The sequence below is a fragment of the Poecilia reticulata genome, linkage group LG17 (genome assembly GCF_000633615.1).
Source record: "Poecilia reticulata strain Guanapo linkage group LG17, Guppy_female_1.0+MT, whole genome shotgun sequence".
NCBI classification, from domain to species: Eukaryota; Metazoa; Chordata; class Actinopteri; order Cyprinodontiformes; family Poeciliidae; genus Poecilia; species Poecilia reticulata.
In genome coordinates, this window is record NC_024347.1 from 22,312,552 (window position 1) to 22,334,664 (window position 22,113).

The 22,113-nt window shown below is 42.6% G+C and overlaps 1 protein-coding gene across 2 annotated transcripts in view; it reads left to right on the forward strand.

The window, feature by feature from the left end:
* ankrd12 (ankyrin repeat domain 12) overlaps positions 1 to 22,113 on the forward strand; it is a 52,818-nt gene that overhangs the window by 29,148 nt on the left and 1,557 nt on the right. Inside the window, exons 2-13 of one of the 2 annotated variants that reach the window (XM_008434324.2) lie at positions 3,700 to 3,813; positions 6,642 to 6,792; positions 9,567 to 9,638; positions 12,567 to 12,707; positions 13,455 to 13,658; positions 13,829 to 13,971; positions 14,913 to 15,060; positions 16,084 to 19,172; positions 19,648 to 20,682; positions 21,111 to 21,209; positions 21,304 to 21,447; positions 21,520 to 21,615. In XM_008434324.2, coding sequence (XP_008432546.1) covers positions 3,754 to 3,813; positions 6,642 to 6,792; positions 9,567 to 9,638; positions 12,567 to 12,707; positions 13,455 to 13,658; positions 13,829 to 13,971; positions 14,913 to 15,060; positions 16,084 to 19,172; positions 19,648 to 20,682; positions 21,111 to 21,209; positions 21,304 to 21,447; positions 21,520 to 21,615 — 5,382 coding nt within the window. In that variant the 5' untranslated portion in view covers positions 3,700 to 3,753. The remainder of the gene's footprint in view (positions 1 to 3,699; positions 3,814 to 6,641; positions 6,793 to 9,566; positions 9,639 to 12,566; positions 12,708 to 13,454; positions 13,659 to 13,828; positions 13,972 to 14,912; positions 15,061 to 16,083; positions 19,173 to 19,647; positions 20,683 to 21,110; positions 21,210 to 21,303; positions 21,448 to 21,519; positions 21,616 to 22,113) is intronic. The other variant, XM_008434325.2, reaches the window with a different exon arrangement.

The window sequence follows — 22,113 nt, forward strand, 5'->3', positions numbered from 1 at the left end:
ATTATGATCAGTGGCCGATCGATCGGCACACCTCTAGTATGTATTTTCTTGTATTGTTTGACTTAATTACTGCTTTGAGTGTGTTCTTGCAGCAAATGACCTTTCTTTGAGTCTGTATATTTCAGTTAAAGATTACTAACGATTATTTCAACAACCGATTAAATCATGATTCATACGATTAATCGTTTCAGCCCCAGTTTATGCACATGAAATGAATTCAAACTGCATGTCAAGCTCTTCTTACAGCCTTTTAAATAATATATTGACTATAATGTTGTTTTAGCGTGTTGGTACTCGTAATGTTTCAAATATCCTGCAGAGCCCCATTTGTATATCTGAATACATGCAAAACATTGAAAGTGTTTTTGTTTTACTCTGATTAACTACATCTGACATATTTCTATTAATGTAATGTTTGCTATGCTTTTGTTTTGTCATTAATCAGAAACGGCAAGTGAGAAAAATTCCAGAAGTCGATTTGTAATCGTTGAAAGGAAATTAAATATATGGTAAACGCATTCTGTCTGGGAAGAAAACAATTCCACACGGTGGTGTTTTGTCTATCCACCCAGTAATTTTGCACTACAAAGACAAAATATGTGCTTAATATCCAGAAAAATCAGGATGAACCCAGACTTCACCGTAAAATGCACTTCCAGCGTCGGCAGCCTTTTCTCCTCCGTTTTATGTGCCACAGAGTGGCTGTTTGTTCACGGTTCTGCTATAAAAGCCTTGGCAGACTAAACCTGCAATGTTTTTGCTTTTATTCCCAGTGTGAGTGTGACGTTCATGCTCGTGTATCTTCCATTTAAGCTTTTGTTTGTCATGCTGGTTTAATTTTATTTTTTGTTTACATTAAGATGGTTCTGTATATGTAGAGTTTAGTTTTAAAATGATTTTAAGCTTTCTGTGACGGATAATTAATCACATAGTAAATTAAATTAGCTAAATAATTTCCATTCTGATTATTAATAATAATAAGATTTATAATAATAAGATAATACGAGTGATTATTCACATTTCTATTGGCAAACGGAGCCCATCACCTGGTGTCTTTCAGGATTTATTGTTTGCAGGTTTTTACAGAATGATTATTTTACCAAAGTAATATAAATAACCAATTGGCAGACAAACACAGTTTGGTGCAAAATTGTGAAAGGCAAGGAAACTGATATATAGCTTTAGAAAAGGTTTACAAATAAAAATACAATCACTGTTGAATGCATTTTGCATTCAGCTCAGTGCTTTGCAGAACCAGCCTGATTCAGTTTGATTTGTGTGCTACATTTTCAGCAACAGGGCAATTCATAGTACTTTACATGATTAGAAAGAATATAAAACAACAAACGAGCAAAAAAAGGATTGCTTTTCACCGGCAAATTAAGGAAAAACAATGACAGGCTGTAAAACACAGCAACACTTCATGACTCTTAAGTAGGTAGGTTTAGCCTTGAATTAGAGGAACTCAGGGTTTCAGCAGTTTTCAGGAAGTTTACTCCAGATTTGTGGTGCATAAAACTGAATGCTGCTGCTTCTCCATGTTTGCTTTAGGTTCTGGGGATGCAGAGCAGAACCAGAAGACCTGAGAGGTCTGGAAGGTTGATGCAACAACAGCAGATCTTTAATGTAATTTGATTCTAAGCAGGGTTTCCCCCAGTGTATTATAAGCCTGGCGGGCCACCAGGCTTAGCATTGCTTATTTATTTAAGTCTTTTTAAAGCGTTTGCATTTTTAAAGACTTTATAGTTGGGGTCCAGGTATTAATCTTACAATCTTTAAATTATACATAATTATCAAGTGATATTTAAAAATTTCCTTTCAATTTTTAACATTTAAAATTTTTTTATCTCAAAAACACGACAGGCCGCTGGATGAATGATTGAATGATTTCCATAGGATTCTTAGAGATTCCCTGTCTCTAAGAAACGAACGGGGGGGAGGAGACTTTTTTGGGGGGACAAAATGAATGTACGTCTGGACATAGACAACATCGGTAGCCTACAAGCTACTTGTTAAGCTTAAGGTGCTGTATTGATATTAGCTAGCTAGTCATCTATCATTACCTGCATCCAACAGCTTTACTCAACTCAGTCGGTTAGTTTGGGGGGAAAACTATGAAAAGTTCTTTGCGTTTTGCTGGTTTGCTGCCATGATTCTAACACACCAGCGTAGCTCTGCACAGCAGCAGCAGGTCTCCTTCGCTGCCGCACAGGTGTAAACCCAGCGCGAGTGTCGTAGCGCTCATGTTGTGTTTAAAGGTGGCTCAGAAAAACAGGTTACGACATGTTAACAACGAATTAAACAGTTTTAATTGCTGATAAAAGTGACAGAGGACACAGATATGGGAAGTGTGGAAGCCCCTACTGTATCAAATTGACAGGAATAACAGAGAGTTGGCCGTTCTAAGGTAAAATCCCAGCGCATACAGCATTCTTGGTGGCTTCCTGCGCCCCCCCCTGCAATGGCACGGTACCCCACTAGGGGACGTGCCCCACAGTTTGGGAACCTCTGATTTAGTAGGAGATGCAGCTTGACATTAACGTGAAAATTTAACCTACTTAGCATCGTCAGAAATCCTTTTTCTGTCACCTATTAGCCAGAAGAAGAAAAACTCATCAACCTGATTCAAACACAGTTCATGTTGCCTTTAAGTATTGTAAAATATTACCATGAACTAAAAATTTTTCCTTTGGTTTTTGGATGACAGATTTTACCATCAGTTAAAAATAAACTGGTATTTTGCAATGTTGGATGATGCTGTTTCCAAGTCAAATATTCATAATTTCAGTCACATAAAAATAGATTTTATAGCTGATTTGTTCTGTGGTATTTAATGAAGTGGTTTATGGCCTTTTTATGTTTTGTTGTTAATACTAGATTAAAATAAATAAATTTAAAAAAGCATACCGTAATGCTGCTTCAAAAAATAAATTGTCATCCGTAAAATGTTGTAAAAAGTGATTTGCGTTCATATTGAGTAATGGGGCTCTCCCAGTCCTTTTGGTAGCAGCTAATCAGTGGCGCTTCAGTTTCCTAATTTAGAATAAGCTCATTGTGGGACTTTTCATTGTGCAGGGCGGGAGACTACTTCTGCTTAATGAAACTGTGTGAGTGTAAAAAAGGAAGAAGGGAAAGTTCATTCAGGGTCTTATGACTGAGGAGGGCGATCCTCATGTGACGAGCTAGCTCAGCTGTCCTGCTAGCTGCGTTAGCCCAGGTTCAGCTGGAGTTAGCCCACGCAGCACTGCGACAACTCGGCTACTCTTCTGTTGTTGTCATCAACCACATCAGAGCGAGGCTCGGTCGCATCGACCAGCACAAGTAGTGATAACGTGTGTGTGTGTGTGTGTGGGACGTTTTCCTCTCAGAGGCTCAACAGTCCCTGAAGCCGTGATTCATGCAGCCTCTTCTGGTACAATGGAAAGTTCAATAAAAATCCCTGACTTCTGATCTGCTCTGAAAAAAGAAACACAGCAACATGTGAAAGTATCATTTCTCTCCTCCCTCGTTCAGTCGGCGGCAGACCGTCACTGAAAGCGAACCTTGTGAACCACGCAAAGAAAACAATGTTTGATTGTAGCTTTGTGTGCGATTGTCGGGTCTCTTCCTTGTGTCTGACGCAACATAGAGGGTTGTTTTTGCAGGAAGTGGTAGTGGGGTTGAAGTCCCTCTCATTGGTGTTGTGTGTTCGCTCCACAGGTGCATGATGAGCCGGCTGAGCTGTAGGCGTCTAAGCTAGTCAGGAGCCGCACCATGGCCAAACCTGGGGGCGACCGAGATGGAGCCATGGTGGATAAGCAGGCGGGGAAGAAGGTATGTAAACACAGCCCTACAGTTTCCTCTTTAGTACTATAAAATATAGTTAAATTTACTTCATTTTAGCCAGCTTATAATAGACCCTAACAGATTGGTCTGTAATCGTAAAGTACAGGTGTGACACAATAACAAATTTTTCTGGACAATAAATTGTCCTTGAAATTATTGCGATAAACAATAATATTGTTGTTTTGATGCCATTTTCAACTGAGGATGGTATAATAGTGCAAACTTTAATTTTGTACAGAACACGCTGGAACTGGACGACGTTTTAAATATCCAAAATAAAAACGAACGGAAACGACACGCAGAAAGAGAATAAACACCACAAACAACTGAAGCCATAAATAAAAATAAACTACGACGTCTGTAAATAAGAATATTAATAATCAGAATGGAAATTATTGAGCTAATTTAATTTACTATGTGATTAATTAATTGTTTATTATGACAGGCTTAGCTGCAGCTAACAATTAACTTTAGGTATCGATTATGCTAACAATTAATAAATTCTGCAGATATTTCCTTCAAACTTTGTTTATGCAATATTAGAAATACATTAAAAGATGCAAATAAACAAATAATTCAACTTCTTTATTAAAAAGAAAATAAAAGTAGTCTAAATTACATATGAATATGCATCTGTTGCTAAATTGTATAAAATGGAAAAATAAAAATTAAATATTACTAATGACAAAATATTAAACATGTCAAATTAATAGCAACTTTCTGCTTGAGTTAAACATTTTTTGTTTTTGGATAGTGAAAATTAAGTAATGGGAGATTTTCTAACAAAATCTGAACCAGGTGAATCTAAAACTATACGACTTAAGAAGTTTTTGGTAGAAAATAATTACAATCAAAGGTTTTTTTAATCTTAAATGCAATGTTTATGTGTTTTTTGGTACAATTATGGCTTTATTTCTACTCTGTGTGTCGTTCTTTCAGAAAATTGCTCTTTTTTTTAGAGTCTGTGTACTCCAGTTAATGATTAATCGATTGCTAAATTAGTTGCAGAGTAAGCAGATAAATCACGATTAACTGTTTCTAATCAATATTCACTGTATTTGGACACCTGTCTGCTGTTTCCAAATCCAAGTACAATGCATGGAAGTTTGTTGTTGTGTTGTGACAACATGCTAAACATCTGCATGAACGTTTCTCTAATTTAAAACCACATTTTGTGAACGAACGTCCCATAAAAAATAACATCTGGCTGCCCAACAGGGAGCAGATCCTAGTTTCAGTGTTCTCACTCTGTTCCATACGAACTTTGTGTTTGAAAAACTCAGACCAACAGCGTGACTAAAAATAGCTGGTTGGTTAAATCAATCTGCAGCTTGGTTAATAAAACTGCTTGTTTTGATGTTTTGGTTGGACAGTTTCTACTAAAACAAGTAATTCTCCGACATGCTTCCCTGTTTAGAGCGGCACATCTGCAAGCTGTTCTCCGTCTTCCTATCCTAACACACTTTTTAGTTATTCTCCCAGATAAAGGAGAGATTGTTTCTGCCCTTATTTTTAAAGCAGAAGCCCTTCACGTGTAAGCTCTCTTCTGCTCTCAACATCGCCAGACGCTCCAGCTTTGCACAGCTGGCACATTTCTTCTCCGAGATCAAAGACGCGCCACACTGCAGACATTTTCTTACTGCCAGAAATGTATTTTACTGCACCAAAGTGCTTCCATAAAAGTAATGGAGCTGAAAGGGCTAAAACTAATGCTGCTGGTTTTACATGCATGTTTGCTCCCAACTATATCAAATTTATATATTTCATGCAGACGTTGCGTTGATGGGTGATTGGTGGAACTATTTATCTGTTGAACTGGAGGATCAACAGTAAATCGATCGGCCAAAACTTGCATGTGAAACCGATCTTATCCACAAATCTTATCTGCCTCTGCAGAGGTCTGAAAATCAGCCACTGTCCTCTTTTGCTTTGTCACATCGTTGTCGCTATATGCAGCGGTTTTTCAGATTAAAAAGCTAAATAAAAAGAGGTATTGGCCAGATCAGCGATCGGCCAGAAAACCGCAATCGCGGTGGTTTTCAGATGTAGCGGATGGGATGAATTAATCTAAATATTCTCACAAGAAAGAAATGCAAGTAACCAGAGTGTTTTAGGTTTTTGCTTTTGAAATAAACTCATTAACCATCAAGCAGGAGATTTAACTCAATTTTGTATCAAGCATGACTATTTAAAAAGCCGCTTTGTCAGTTAATTTGATTATTTATCTCTCATTTGTTCAAAAGCACAACCCTTAAAAGTCTGAGAAAGCATAAAATTAAATTCAAAATTCAAGAAATGGCCAGACGACGACACTGGAAAAATATCTGTATTTCTAGACAGGATGGATGAAATTTGTTTCTGTCCTTCATTACAGGCGTCTTTTTGAAAGAGTCTTAAAGTCTTGATTTCAAAACGGTTAACTGAGAACTCAGGAAATTTGATTATTGATTTGTAGAATCCCAAATAACTATTATTATTATTATTATTATTATTATTATGTATTTATTTGTATTGTTATAAAACACAAAAGGTGACAAAATAAGGAAAATATGTTAAAAATGACAAAATAGTAAAATAAAATATTTAGAAATGAGAAGGTATAATAGAGATGAATTCACATATAAAAACTCTGCGCAGACGTATCGTTGTTAGGATGTTATTCTCATGCCTCCTGTTGGATTTAGGTCATATTTCTGCTTGTTTTTTTGCTCCTGAAGCTGCGTCTGCATGCAGTTTGTTTATTTCAGTAAATAATTGTTTGATATTCCGACTTTCCAACCCTTGAAGTTCTCTAACGATGCTCTCCGCTCCGGCAGAGCAAAGACAAGCTGTCGCCTTTCACCAAAACTCCGAAGTTGGACCGGAGTGAACTGCTGGGAAAGGAGGGGAAAGCCAAGTCTTCCATGAAGCGCAAGCTTTCCTTCACTACAAGTCCGCCCCGGACGGAGGAGCGGGACTCTGACACCGGTAAGCCCTGTCACTGCCTCACACTGCCATTCAGCTGGCTCGCTGCCATGTCCCCACGCTGCCACCTGGTGGATCCGGTGGGTTTTAAACATCCAAACGAGGTCAAAACCTCTGCTGATGAATTTCTGAGATTGTTCTGACTGTAAAGTTGCACTGATATGTGCAGCTCTAATCTGATGTCATCATGCACAATTATGTATTTTAGTGTTAGTCAAAGATGGCAAAGAAGTGATGATTGGTGAACTAAATTAAAATCTTGATTTGATAGCAAAAATATTCTATAAAAGTATTTACTGCTTTTTTTCTTCTCACTTTAATCAATCAAATTTTAGCAACAAAGCATTTCAAAGTGCTTTACATCACACCTGTAAATGTAAAATATCAGTCTAAGATAATCAGACTTAACACAAAAAGCCTTTTTAAATCATGATCTGCTTCAGTAAGATTAAAAAAAACATTCCATACCTGATTAATATCAAGAGAAAAAACGATCTTCTAACTAAATTTTTGAGTCATTTTTACCCGTCAGAGCAAGAAGTCACTTGTTTTGAACTGTGACGACACGAAGTAAAACACCAGACCAGGTTCTGAATACGGTTAGTTGATGTTTTGGTTCTGATTCTTCAGGACCTGAAGTTCAAATGTACCTGGATTTTTAGGACGGCGATAAACATTTAGATGGGTGGAAAAACAAAATGAATGTTTTATAGTGGTCTAGTAAAACTCTACTTAAATGTGACTGGGATGGTTTGGCAGGAACTTAAACCAGTTTTCATAGTGGAAATCCTCCTAATTGCTTTATTGGAGCAATTCTGCAAAGAAGAGTGGGCCAAAATTCGTCCAGAGACATTAGAGACTCGCTGTGATGGGAGTTGATATCAGTATTTATAACTAATATTTTCATACATCTAATAAGAAGATAAACATGTTTTTTTCCCTCGATTTCTCAAGTTAAATCAATTAAACGTTTCTTGTTATAAGTCAGATAAAATTACCTAAATTATCTGTATTTTCTAAATCCCAGAAAACCTATAGTGAACATTTTTTAGAGATTTTTATTGAATTTTCTTTTACCTCAAGAATATTTGTTTGGATTGTTTCAGTGAAATGAATATTTATTATTCTTGGCAGCTCAGTGACTTATTGATCTGAAGTAAAGGCTGGTATGGCTTTTTTCTTCTTCTTTGTCTTACGTTAAACAGCGGTGTTAAACTTTTTTCTGGTTAAATTACTGTTTTGTCGAGGTGTATGAGAGAGACATTTCAAAACATAACATTATATTTTAGTTTATCTTGTTCCCGTTGTAGAATGTGAAAGCTAACCCAAGGTGTTTAGGGCCTCCACACCACCAGGGGAACCCAAGAGCACGAAGCTAACATGATAATATATATATTTAAAATAATATTGAATAATACAAACTGAATGCTTTTACACATGGACAAACAGTTTTTTTAGTTAAATAATGGGTTAATCTGTTCTTGTTGATGGCTAATGCCACTGTTGGGGAAATACAAAAAGTTAAACTAGTTTACTGTAAATTTAGTGTTTATCAGTTTATGTTGCTTTTAAATTATTTCTACTCCTGTAAGGTTAAAATCAATAGCCATAACAACACTGGTATGATGCAAGCTAATTACAAATTATGCTAATGATGGCAGGTATTTTGCAAATAGCAGGGCTGGACAATAAATCAATAATGTATATCACTAGAGACTCGTGATCAATATCAACAGATAATACATCTGATAGAATATTCACTGAATGTCAGAACTGCACAGCATTCTGGGAAATTAGGCAGAGAAAAGACGTTAGCAGCTCAGCCTCTCACGGCTAGCTAAGCAAGGTTCATTCACTCTTTGGTTACCTAGCAACTCACTCATTCTTAGGTTACCTAGCAACAGCCTGTTGAGTAACATGTGCAGCAGCAGTTTCAGGTTTTGCCATCGTGTCTCATACCTGCTTAAAAAATAAAAACGTTGTGGAGTGAAAACTGGAAAAGAGGAAAGCTCACACTGCCAGTTTGACTGCCAGATATTTAAAACAAAACATTAATCAATAATATTGACTGATTATAACGTCCAGCCCTAACACAGACAGCAGCCTAGGAATGATGAAGAATCTGGTGTTGGTATAGGAGGCGGGGGCCCCAAATGAAAACCTGCTTAGGGCCCCGTAAAGGCTTTCTCCGGCCCTGACAGTGATGAACTGAAACTTTATTTTATTTTATTTTATTTTTTTAGTTAATTTGCATTTTTTATCTGTGCTGGAAAAGTTTGAAAACTTAACCTTGAAAATGGCTTGAAAAGTGCTTGAATTTCCCCGTGGGAAAAGTAAACACACCCTGGACCTGATGAATAAGTTGGTGCGTGTAGCTCAGCTGCTACAACAAAGCAAAGCGCATGTTTACACGCACCTTAAGCTCTGCTCTGTGGAGCGCAGCGCGGCAATGTGTGGTCCTCCTGCTGAACGAAAACCTCCAGTTTAGATGTGATTTATGTGCTGCAGAGGCCTGAAAGGTAAACTGGCTCTGAGGGCGGCGGTTAGCGGAGCGGCTGAAGGGAGGAAGCAAACAGCCGCCTGATTGGATCGCCTCTCCTGCCTCCTGTGTTGCCATGACTCATAATCTGCAGCGCGGAGCGTGCCGCTGCGCCTGTCTGTGTCTGACTACATGTGCAACGAGGAGGGTGTGAGAGCATGAGCGTTAATGCAGTGCTTTCCCAAACCCCCCTCCCCACCCTGTTGCTCTCTCCCTCCCTCTCTGCTTTGCACTGTAGATGACTCAGACCCAGGCCAGTCGAGTGAGACCTGGGGAGAGAGATTAGTGCCCCCCTGCAGGATATACGCAGGTAACTGCTGCAGCCCGCCCCTCCCCTCCCTGTTGCTGTCCTCTTCGAGTACCTGGAGAAGTTGCCACCTCACCACCACCTTCTTCAGATGTGTGCAGCAAACGCTTTGGTTTGTGCTGCCAGGATTTTACAGATATTAATAAATGTTTTCAGAGGTCAAGCACATTTACAAAATCAAGCAAATTTACCCTCAAATCATATGTGGGTGAACGAGTATGGAGTATGATTACTGTCGACAAAAATGTACCAAACTTGAGGTGCACCAGTTGCTGATTTTGACTTATACCATTTTTTGTCTGAAATGTTGCTAAGAAAGTTGCTGAACTGGCAGCAGTGGAAATGAGCAGACATGACCTGGTGGGCAGTCAAACTTCTCTCAGAGAGCAGAAGAGGACAGTGGCTGATTTTTAGATCTTTGCTGAGGTTGATGAGATCAGTGGATAAGATCGGCTTCACACTTCACACACTGGTGCACCGATAAATTGGCTGACCAATAAATCATCAGATACAACGGATATTGTTGCACAAACTGTTGGTGCACCAATAAATCAGTGCACCCCTAGTAGGTGTCTAAATTCATAAATTGAAGTCAAAAGCTAGGGCTGCACCTATTTATCGCCACCAATTTCCTTAATTTTGGTGATCAGTGATTGGCCGATAATTACATGTGAAGCCGATCTTATCGACCTCAGCAAAGGTCTAAAAATCAGCCACTGTCCTTTTACTTTTAGACGTTTGACTGACCGATTGGCGCACCAGGTCATTTCTGCACATTTGCAGTTAGCAATAGTTAATAGATGAGCTATATTTAGCGACATATCAGGGGAAAAAAAGGTTTCTGCCAAAGTTGGAATCGGCAGGTCAGGCTTTTTAAAGATCGGCCAGAAAACTGCATCCCTCCAGTAAATGAGAATAGATGTAAGGTTTGTATTTGTTCTGTTTTTCCACAGATAAATACATGTGAAATCAGAGATTTTAATCTGTGAGAATAAATTTTACAAGTTACAAAGTTGCAACTCTGCAACAATACAACTACAAATCACAAGTTTACAAGTACAAATTTTCAAAATCGAAGGCCTTGCTCTAGCTACGGTAGCCGGGCTCGCAGTGCATTGTGGTCTGGGGTTGCCATGGTACCGGCAGCACCTTCTGTTGTTTTTCATCCCTGAGTCGGGTACGGTGCTGTGAGTGTGAAGTTTTCTCAGCTCTGCTTACAGAGACCGCTGTCTGGAAACGGCTGGTATTTTGAGATGTTGATTGGAGGAAAGTTCCAACGCCGCCGTCTACAACCAGAAACTGATTTTAAATCCCTCGTAAAATTGTGATTTGTACTTATATTGTTCCAAAGTTGTAACTTTGTAACTTATAAACTTGTATTCTCACAGATAAAATCTCATGATTTTTCATCAAATCTTTAGTTTGTTGACTTGAATTTACAAATTTAGACTCTCACACATACATTTTTATTGACAGTAATCTCACTCCATAAAGGCATCATGCATTGTACTGGAACAAATCACTTATATTGTTAAAGGAAAGAAAATAAATTTAGACATTATGAAGGAAATGTAGAAAATGATGTTGAGTTTTTTATTTTGTTCCCCCGCAATATGCAGAGTTTGGTAGAGTACCAAAAATTGTACTTAAGTAGGAGTAGCACTACTGAAACATATTTTTACTTAAGTAAAAAGTACAGCTTAGTAAAAGTACATTCTTTCAAAAAAGTTGTTAAAGTAAATGTAACTAGTTACTACCCAACTCTGACTGTATGCATGTAGATCTGTCACAATAACAAATTGTACTGGGCGATAAAGTTATTGCGATACACAATAATATCGTTGTTTTGAAACCATTTTCCAATAATATGAAGGGAACGGCTCATTAGTGATGCACAAACACAATCAAAGATCAATAAACTTTAAATTCTAATAAACATTTAACACTGAAAGTGGAAGACATTTTAAATGACCGAACTAAATAAACAAAACAACAAATAAAATGAATTACGACGTTTCTGTAAACAAAATTATATAAAAAAAGAGAGTTGAGACTTTAGTCATCACAATTTTGGTAGAGAAAAAAAAAGATAAATCAAATGGAAATTATTGAGCTTGTTTTAATTTATCGTACGATTGATTTATTGATTATTATGACGGGCCTTTATTTGTTTTTTTATTTTTATTATTTATGTTGGTTTACTTTTGGGGTTAGGTTGTCTAATATAAATATGTTTAGTATTACAAAAAAATTAATGAATCAATCAAATGTGCTGCAAAGTTAAATTAATTTATATCAATGTTTTTGAAATTACGTGCAGGTTGATCTCTGGTGACAGCTGGAACATTTTATCTTTTTTTTTAAAGTATAACATCACAAGTGAACATTGTTGCTGCACAAACTCATTTGATTTTGTTAATGTGAACAGGCTGCTTGACCTTTGACCTCTGGAAACATTTATTCATATCTTGAAAATGACAGCAGCGTAAACAAGAATTTTTGCAGCACAAAATTTGAAGTTGTGAGAGGGAGGATTGGTCCAACTTCACTTTTTATTTTCTTCGAGTCAAAACCTGCTGCTGCTGCTGCTGCTCCACACACCACACACACGCACCACACACATGCACGTGTGTGTTTTCGCCTTGCATCTGCCCCAATTACAGCTCAGCATGTCTGTGTTTAGCACCAGTCGACCGATCGGAGACGGGGCGGGCGGGGGGACACCGTCGACGCTTGACTGACCTCGGAGAATGCCGTTTGATTTTTTCCGTCTTGTTTTTTCCGAACCTCTTGCTTGTCATCTGTTTCTCAGCGAACTCAACAGATACAAGAGAGGAGGAGGAAAAACGGTTCACCCTCTCACTGATCGGGGTGAAAATGAAGATTTGCTTTTGTCTTTTTTTAAAAAGTATTTGTTTGATTCTGTTCCAGATAAAGACGGACCAGAGAAGAAGAAGGTGAAGAAGGAAGCCGGCAGCAGAAGGTCCAAGTCCTCCAACCTGTTGTTCGGCTATCCGCTGTCGGAGCGCAAGCAGATGGCTCTCCTCATGCAGATGACGGCCAACAGTCCAGGTCTGTGGCGCTGACCTTTCACCCCCGTTCACTTCAGAAGACGTGATTCACTCGTCTGAACCGCCTGTGAATCATTTGTTCGTCGGATCTTTACTGGTTCCGAGAAGGAGTCAGGACGATCCGGTTAGACTGAGTCACGGGTTCCTGAGACGAGTTTCTGGAGTAGATTCAGGAAAATAAACGATTCCAGATTTTATTCACAATTGGGAGAGAAATCCACCAAAACGTCCGTTCAGACGTTTATCTGTCCGTATTCCCAGGTGTCTGATTGTCCGTCCTTCTCTTCCCTTTTCTCTCCTTCCTTCCCTCCTCTCTTCTCATGCACCAGATTTTTCTTTCTTTTCTTTTTTTGTATAACTTTCCAAAAGTAAAGAAAAAAAAAGACCCAATTCCTTCCAGCTGCAAAGCATCCAAAACCAGAGGGAGTAATTATCCGAAATTCAACGCCTCAACCAGAAAAATAAAAATAAAAGTTCAAAAACAAGAAGAAATCGGAGCTGAGATGTCTGATCTGCTAACATGAACAAAATAAATGTAAAAACTTTTGCTGCGTCTTTCAGTAATTATCCAAAACATTCTGATAAATTAACACAGAAACGTCTCATTTTACACCGAATAAACTCCATCAGAGCTGTGAGTCCTTGGCGATGTGGACTATTGTTTTGTTGTTTTTGTTTTTTGTTTTAAGTGATCAATGTGCTGTTTATCAGCCTCTAGTAAACCTGATCACCTCTTTCCTGTGTGCAGACTCGACGCCCAGCCATCCATCGCAGACGACGCCTGTGCAGAAGAAGGTCCCCAGCGGCGCCTCGTCTCGCCAGAAGGACAAAGTCAACAAGAGGAACGAGCGCGGGGAGACGCCGCTCCACATGGCGGCGATCCGCGGAGACGCCAAGCAGGTCAAGGAGCTCATCAGCCTGGGAGCCGACGTCAACGTCAAAGACTTCGCAGGTATAAAATGGTTTAGCGGCTTCATTACTTCTAAATGGCTGCTGATGACGAGAGGCAGCGTCTCTGAGAGCAAAGAGGACGCAGTCGAGACGCCTCCCGGTGCTGGTACCGTTTCTGCTGAACGATTTGCAGCTTCTGATTGGTCCGATGTTTCCTCCCGCTCCCCCCAGGTTGGACTCCGCTCCACGAAGCCTGTAATCTGGGTTACTACGACGTGGCGAAGGTCCTGATAGCAGCAGGAGCAGAGGTGAACACGCAGGGTCTGGACGACGACACGCCGCTTCACGACGCCTCCAGCAGCGGCCACAAAGACGTAAGAGCCAATCAGGACGTTTGTCCACAACTGAAGGGTTGAAGACCAGATTTCAGATTGAAATGATGAGATTAAAACCTTTAAACATCAAGACAAAAGATTTCTGAATTTATATCTACCTGTACAAAGATCAGTATTACTGGAATTTTTGATCAGTTCCAACATTGTAGCTACCATTAGTGTAAGTTTCAGTATGATGCGAAATAGCACTACTAGGCATTAAAAGGAATGAAATACATATTTCAATCTCAATATGTTGTTTTATTTCTCAAACAAGATTTTGAAATGACCATTCTGAACAACCATTGTCTTTTTCATAATATTTTGTGGCTAAATGCCACAAAATGTCTATTCATCATAATTTGTATATTTTTTGTAATTTGAAAAAATATTTTTAGTCAAAGTTGTACAATTAAAATACATGCACAGAATTTGCAATTTCTCTGATTATACATATTGCTTCCTAATACTAGTTTTAATTTACTTATTTTAATTTTTTTGTTGCCTAGTGTCGCTAAAAAGCATCAAACCCAACATTAGAAATAACTTGGAACTTTGTTCACTTGTGGTCTAGTCTGATATTTATTATTATTATTATTATTATTATGTTGCATATTATTTATAATTATATTTATTTTTATTATTAGACAGTTTTTTATACAGAAAATAAACATTCCCTTGGATTCATTGACAGAAATAGTTGTGAAGCTAATTAGCTTCATTAACTTGTCAGACGTAGCGTCCTTCATCTTGCAGATTGAGTAAAAAATGTTCTGTTATTGATGAACCTCATATATTAAATATACTTGAATTGAAAATATGTAAACATTTGAGCATCAAATCCCTCTAGTACCATGACTTTTGTTCTTCTTTTTTCCATAAGAAATCCTCAGTATAATTTACTCTTTAAGTTTTGTTTTTGTTTTTCCGTAAACCTGCAGATTGTGAAACTCCTCCTCCGTCACGGCGGAAACGCTTTCCAGGCCAACAAGCGCGGCGAGCGTCCGGTGGACGTGGCCGACTCCCAGGAGCTGGAGCTGCTCCTGAAAGGCGAGGCGCCGCTGTCCGACCAGGACGACAGCTCCTCAGGTGAGGCCGTCACCTGACACGTTTTATTATTTTCATCTTTTATTCTCCTACTTTTGTCTCTTTTTCTGTGGTGGTTGTTACCCTTACCTTTTTGTGTTTCTCTTAGTTGTATTGTTTTGTTTGCATTTCCTTCTAATTCATATAAAACACTTTAAACTGTTGCTGAAATTGTGCTAGATAGATAAAATTAAATGACTTTACCTACTCAGCAATCTGAGAGAAGACCGTCTTCCCTCTTGACATGAGGCTTTTAAGGAAATCGGTAGTCAAGCAATAAGATTACTCAACTTTAAGTTAACTAAATTAAAAACTTTCTGCCACAAACTCGACAAATTTCAAAAATTCACTTCAAAAGGTCAAACTCCTATAGAGCCAGTGCATCAAAAACTGATTTATAGCTGTCTTTATTTGTGTAAATTTAAGTTTTTATGGGTCACAGCTAATGAAAAACCAACATTTAGTTTCTCAGAAAATTACAAGATTAATATAAAAGTTATTTTTAATAAATAAAGGTTTTGTTTTGGCATACACAATCAACTGCAGCTGCAGTCCACATCTCGTTCATGTCCCCTAAATTCTTGTGTAGAATTTGATTTATAATTCTACTGAATGTTTTCCTTCCACTGAACTTTCCATTGATATGTTTGGAGCCGTTGGGGCGATTATGTTTTGTAGCTTACTCAGTTTCTTGTGAAGGATTTTCATGACTGGACAGCCATCCAGTCAGCAGCATTTCTTTTTCTTTAAATTATTTTTCATCTTTCAAATGATGCAGCGATGCTCCAAGCCCAAACCCTTCATACCAGATCTCACATGAAAAAATGTAAAAAATTAACAGGATGCTCTTCATGGTCTGGGTAAACACAAAACTGTACACCTGCATAAAAAAATCCTTCTTAATGCTTCATTAACTGAAAGCAGAAATCRTTAAAATAACAGACTTGTTTGAAAATATGACTTTTATTTTGAGTTTTTAATTTTTCCAACATTATTCCAGTTTAACGCGTCTTTTGCTCCCTGCAGAATCCGAAGACCCGCCGTCCGTCAACCCGTCCAGCGTGGACGACAACATGGAGGACTCCGACACCGAAAAGGAGTCGGACGGCAAACCGGCCACCAAAGCATCGTCGTCCGTGCCTGGCATGGACGAGTACGAGTTTAAAGACGAGGAAGAGGAGGAGGATCTGAGCAAGGCGCTGAACGATAGGCACATCCCCCGGAGGGAGCTGCGGCAGCGCGAGAAGGAGGACAAAGACAGGAACCACGTGGCGGGAAAGCAGAGCAACAAGGCCGACTCAAAGTCCAAGAAGCAGAAAAGCTCCCGCGTCCACTGCAGCTCCGACACGTCCAGCGACGAGATGGAGAGCCTGTCGGACAAGAGGAACTCCCCGACCTGCTCGCAGAGCTCCGAGAGCCACAAAACGGATGCCAGGTTGAAAAAGGACGGCGCCGAGCAAAAGGACAAGGGGAAGGTGAAGAAGAAGAGCAAAAGCCAGAACAAAAACAAGGAGAACGAAGAAGACGGGAAGGAGAACAGCAAGACTTTGGTTCTCTCTCTTGCACCGGTGTCTGAGAGCAATGAGAAGGGGCGGGAGGAGGACTCCTTCAAGATGTCCTTCAGTCCTAAAGACGACTCGTCCGTCCACCTCTTCCATTTGTCCTCCATCAAGTCTCCGAAGCAGAACCACAGCCTGACGGACAAGCAGTGTCCGCTGAAACAGGAAAACACCAAGGTGTCCATTAGCGACGGCTCCTACAACCACTACTCTGAGGCGGACTTCTGCAGCGAAAGCTCCAGCGCCAAGGGCTGCAAGCACAGGGAGAAGAGCAAGCATCATCAGAAGGAGCCCAGCGTGGACGCAGACGACGGCCGCGTCAGCCCCTGCAAGGACGCCGTCACAGGGAACAGCGTGGACTGCGGCGAGGCAGCGGTGCTGCGGAAGACGGACCTGGATGGGAAGGTGGTGAAGAAGCACAAGCTGAAACACAAGGAGAAGGACAAACACAGGCGGGAGTACGAAGCAGAGCGCAGCCGCCACAGACAGAAGGAGGCCAGGAAGGACGGCCACCGGAACTTGGAGTTCGACAGGGAGTTCTGGAAGGAGAACTTCTTCAAAAGCGACGAGGTGGATGAGCCGCCGGCGGGGAAAAAGGACAGCGAGGACGCCGGCTCACTCCAGAAGACGGCGGCGGACTCCTCTCCGGTGAAGGATGAGAGGAACTCGAAGGAGAAGCACTCCGGCGGCAAGGAGAAGAGGCAGAGAGAGGAGCGGGAGAAAGACAAGGTGAAGAAGGAGCGGAAAGAGGAGCGGACAAAGGAGGAGAGTCACGGATCGGGCCGGAGTCCGGAGGAGTCGCTGCAGAACAGCGGCGTGAAAGAGGAAGCTGAGGAGAAACCCGTCGCGTCTGAGCAGGACCAGCTGGAGCCGTCCGAAAAAACGGCGCGAGACAAACCTGACAAGAGGCTTCCAGGAAAAGAAAAGGATTCAGACAAAACAGAGAAGACGCATCTGGACAAGGAGAAGAAGATTAAACTGGAGCACTCAGACAATTCAGTGGAGCGCTGGAAGGAAAAGGACAGATCCGGAGCCGCCTCTTCGCTCTCACCTGGAGATAAAAGCTACAGAGACAACGAGAAGTTAAAGTCTTTATCCACCGCCAAGAAGCACGAAGACGGCAGGAAGAGTAAAGATAAGCAGGAGAAACGGTCCGACAGGGAGTACGGAAGCGGAGATCACAAAGAAAGAGACCGAGCAAACAGCGACCGACGAGGGAAACCTCCGGAGAAGACCGCAGATCACCGCTTGAAAGAGAAGGACTGCGACCGGAAAAAGAAGGACAAGATGAAAGACGGCGGCGTGTCGTCCAGCTCCAACCTGAAGCTGCTTCTGGAAGACAAGAGGAGCTATCTGTCTGAGAGCAGCAAGGTCTCATCCGCAAAGTCAAAAGACGAGGCGGCGGCGAAGACGCCCGAGAAGGATCGGGACCGGCGAGACCGGGAGCGAGACTACGACAGATACAAGGACAAAGAGCGACACAAAGAGCGCTCCCAGCAGGCCCGCCTCGGCAAAGCCAAGTCCTGCGAGGGAGACACAGAAAAGAGCAAACCGAAAACCCCGACGGCCACTCGGGACACCAAGCCAAAGGAGAAGCGGCTAGTGAACGACGACCTGATGCAGACCAGCTTCGAGCGAATGCTGAGCATGAAGGACCAGGAGATCGAGCTGTGGCATCGGAAACATCTGGAAAAGCTCAAGCAGAAGGAGCGGGAGAGGCTCAAGCAGCGGCCCCTGTGCGATCCRGGGAAGTCCAAGCCCAAAGACAGGAAGCCAGAGATCTGCCTGAACAAGGAGCTGACGCGCTCCAAAAGCTCGGAGACGTCCGACGTCCACGGCAGAGAGAAGAAAGACGCCAGCGGCAACCGGACGCTGTCTCTGGATGGGAAGAGTGCTCCGTCCCTCAGCGCCAAGGTCATATCCGTGGTGGAAAACTGCCTGAGCAGGTCGCCGCAACCCGAGAGCGACCGCGGCGGCCTYATGTCCCGCTCCGTGTCTCTGGTGTCCGTGGCGAGCTCCGAGGAGTCGTTCCAGGCCACGACGTTGACTCCCAGACACACGGAGTACGACTCRGACATGAACCTGGAGACCTCCGACTCCCAGCAGGCGTTCCTCCAGTCTTCCCTCGTCATCCAAGCCGCCAGGTCGCCATCCGTCCACGACAGAGACTGCAGCAGTCTTCCAGACGCGCCTCAGTCGGGGAAGCACGAACCCCAGCACCTCCAGAGCGTCCTGGAGGAAGAACCCGGTCCGACTGCCGAGGGAGACGGCGCCGAGCGTCCGTCCAAGTGTGGCATTACCGCATTGGAGGAACCGAAGGCGAAGGAGAGCTCAGAACCTGAAGAGAACCTCAGCAGACATCAGAACCCAAACCCGCCGGCGGAGACACTCGGAGAAAAGGAGGGAAGCACGGCGGGACAGTCGGCAACGCAAGATCTTCCAAATAGAAACCAGACACTTCCACAAGGCGACGCCTCTCAGGSGGAGCAGAAAAATCCTCCTTCCCCGGATCCTGCCGCAGCGAAAGACGTCACCAGTCCAACGGAAACGTCACAGGTAGGAAATATGAAAACTCTCCTGTTCATGAGACTTGAGCAGTGTCTTCAGTCAGAGCCTTCTTCAAACTCACTGTAATACAGACTGCTACAGGAGATCTATTCCCTCTACAAAAACTCTGAAGAATTTGAATTAATACGAGTTACAACAACATTTAATCTATAAAATATTGTTGAATTTTCTGGACAACAAATTGTCACAGAAATTATTGCGATTAATGATATTGTTGTTTTGAGACCATTTTCATGTCATAATATGGCAGTGGCATAATAACAGATAAATAAAGATAAATAAACTAATRTTTTAATGAACATTCAACCCTGGAACTGGAAGACATTTTAAATRTCCAGAGTGAGTTAATAAAACCTGCTGCGTCTGTTGGTACCTGCCATGTTTCTGAGTTAAAATGTGTTAAAATAGACATGAAATTTGAACAATAGCTGGAAATGCTAATTCTGAGTGGTTTGTGCGACAGGGGGAAAGTGTTGGCGGAGAATCGGATCAGCCGCTGACGCCCGGCGAGCCGCCGGCGCTCGCRGACGCAGCGACCTTCCATCAGAGAGAGACGCCGCCGTCTTCCAGCACCGAGACCCAGCAGGCGTCCGACCTCCAACCGGAGAACCCTCCTCAGGAGAACATGGCCGCCGGTTCCGACAACGCAACGCTGCCGGACGTGCCGCGCAGTCCTCCACCAGAACCCAGTTTGCACATTCCCAGTTCTGCTCCAGCAGAAGAAGAAGAAGAAGAAGACGACGACGAGGCGTCCGCAGACGATGCAGACAAATCCCAGCCTTCCACTGATGACGCCGGCGCTTGTCCTGATGTCCAGATGGAGGAGGCAGCGTCCTCCGTGACCCCTGACCCCAGAGAGGAGCCGAGCGACGCTCATCAGGGCTCRGAGAGCAGCGCCGCAGCAGAGAGCTCTCCCCTGGACGGAAGCACGGCCGACACCAACATGGAGACGCCGCCTGAGCCGATGGACGCCACACCGGCGGACGAAAAGGCAGAGATGTCGGCAGCTGAAGAGCAAAGCCCGAGGTCGGTCCAGTCGGCGCCGCAGACGGACAGCGGCAGCGCCTCGGGCAGYTGCTCGCCRCAGTCCGCCGACCGAGACTCCGCCGACCGAGACTCTGACTCCTCCGGAGCGAAGCTGAAAGTCCGGACGGCGGACGAAGACGCCGACGTCCACGTCCCGCACCCACGCAAGAGGAAGATGCCGAGGCCGGCGGCGTCGCCGCTGAGCTCGGCCGCCCAGCAGGAGAGAGAGAGGTGCCAGCAGTCGCTGGCGGCTATCGTGGACGCGGTGAAGTTGGAGGAGATCGAGCCGTACCAGACGGAGCGGGCCAACCCGTACTACGAGTTCCTGCACATCCGCAGGAAGATCGAGGAGAAGCGCAAGGTGCTGTGCAACGTGACGCCGCAGCCGCCGCAGTACTACGACGAGTACGTGACGTTCAACGGGTCGTACCTGCTGGACGGGAACCCGCTCAGCAAGCTCTGCATCCCCACCGTGAGTCCGAACGGATCACACAGAACCGCTGAGTCTTCCTTCCTTCCTTCCTTCCTTCCTTCCTTCCTTCCTTCCTTCCTTCCTTCCTTCCGTTTTTCTCTTCTTTCTGTCTTCTTTCCTTCCTCCTTTGCTTCTTTATCAAAATCTGAAAAGTGCGGTGTGCATTTTAATCCCTCTGTGCTCTGATATCTCTTGATAAAATCCAGAGCCACTACTTGGAGTCGATCTGTGTTTTATTTGTCTGACTCTGAAGCACGGTGGTGGCAGCATCATGTTGTTTTCATTTTATAATCATGCAGCTTTTTCCTTCCTCTTCTCTGTGCCTCTCGTTTCTCCTTCACATTAAACCGAATAATTGATCGGTTTTCTCTCTAAACATGTTTAAATAATAATAATATAAATCAATAATTAATAATCGTATTTTCCAGATAACTCCGCCCCCTTCGCTTCCTGAGCCGCTGAAGGAAATGTTCAAGCAGCAGGAAGTCGTCCGTATGAAGCTGCGGCTGCAGCACAGCATCGAGCGCGTACGTTTTTTATTTCATCTTTATTAATGTAACCCAGGTTGACCTGATGACCCCCAGCTGACCTCCAGCTGACCTTTGGCCCCTCTCGTTTCAGGAGAAGCTGATCGTCTCCAACGAGCAGGAAGTGCTGCGGGTCCACTACCGGGCCGCCAGAACACTAGCCAACCAGACGCTGCCGTTCAGCGCCTGCACCGTCCTGCTGGACGCCGAGGTGTACAACATGCCTCAGGACATCCAGGTGAGCCTCGCTCTGACCTCTGACCTCTGTCCTGCTGCTCTGGGTTTGAACCTGTCGGGTTTTCGTTGCCAGAGCGACGACGGGAAAACATCGGTGAGGGATCGGTTCAACGCCCGGCAGTTCATGTCCTGGCTGCAGGACGTCGACGACAAGTTCGACAAGCTCAAGGTTAGACTTTCAAAATAAAAGCTCATGGATCTGGTTTTTTTTCTTGGATGTTTTTCAGAGGAAGAGGGTGATTGATGAAGGTTTTTATTGATCAGGGATCAATAAGGGGCTGGAGGTTTCACGATATTCACCGAATAATTGATTAAAACCACAAGGTCAAAGGTCAGACTGAAGGAAGTCGATATATTTCCTTCCTCCTTTCTCTTCTTTCAGATATTTTACATTTTTTTCTATTAATTCYCAATAAATTACAAATAATCACATATCAATAGTCCTGATTGATTTTCACTTTGAATCCCAAAGTTTCTATTTTATTAAGTTTTCTATTTAATAGAGGAGGAGCACTTTAGAGCATTTTACAACAGTTTACAGCAGCTTGCAGCAGTTTGTTGCCCTTAGCGATCAGTTTAGGGTCAAAGTTTGAGCTTAGGGAAGAAACCAAACCAGGTTTGTTTCTCAGACCCAGTCCTGACCCGTTTGGTTCTGGCCCGTTTGGTC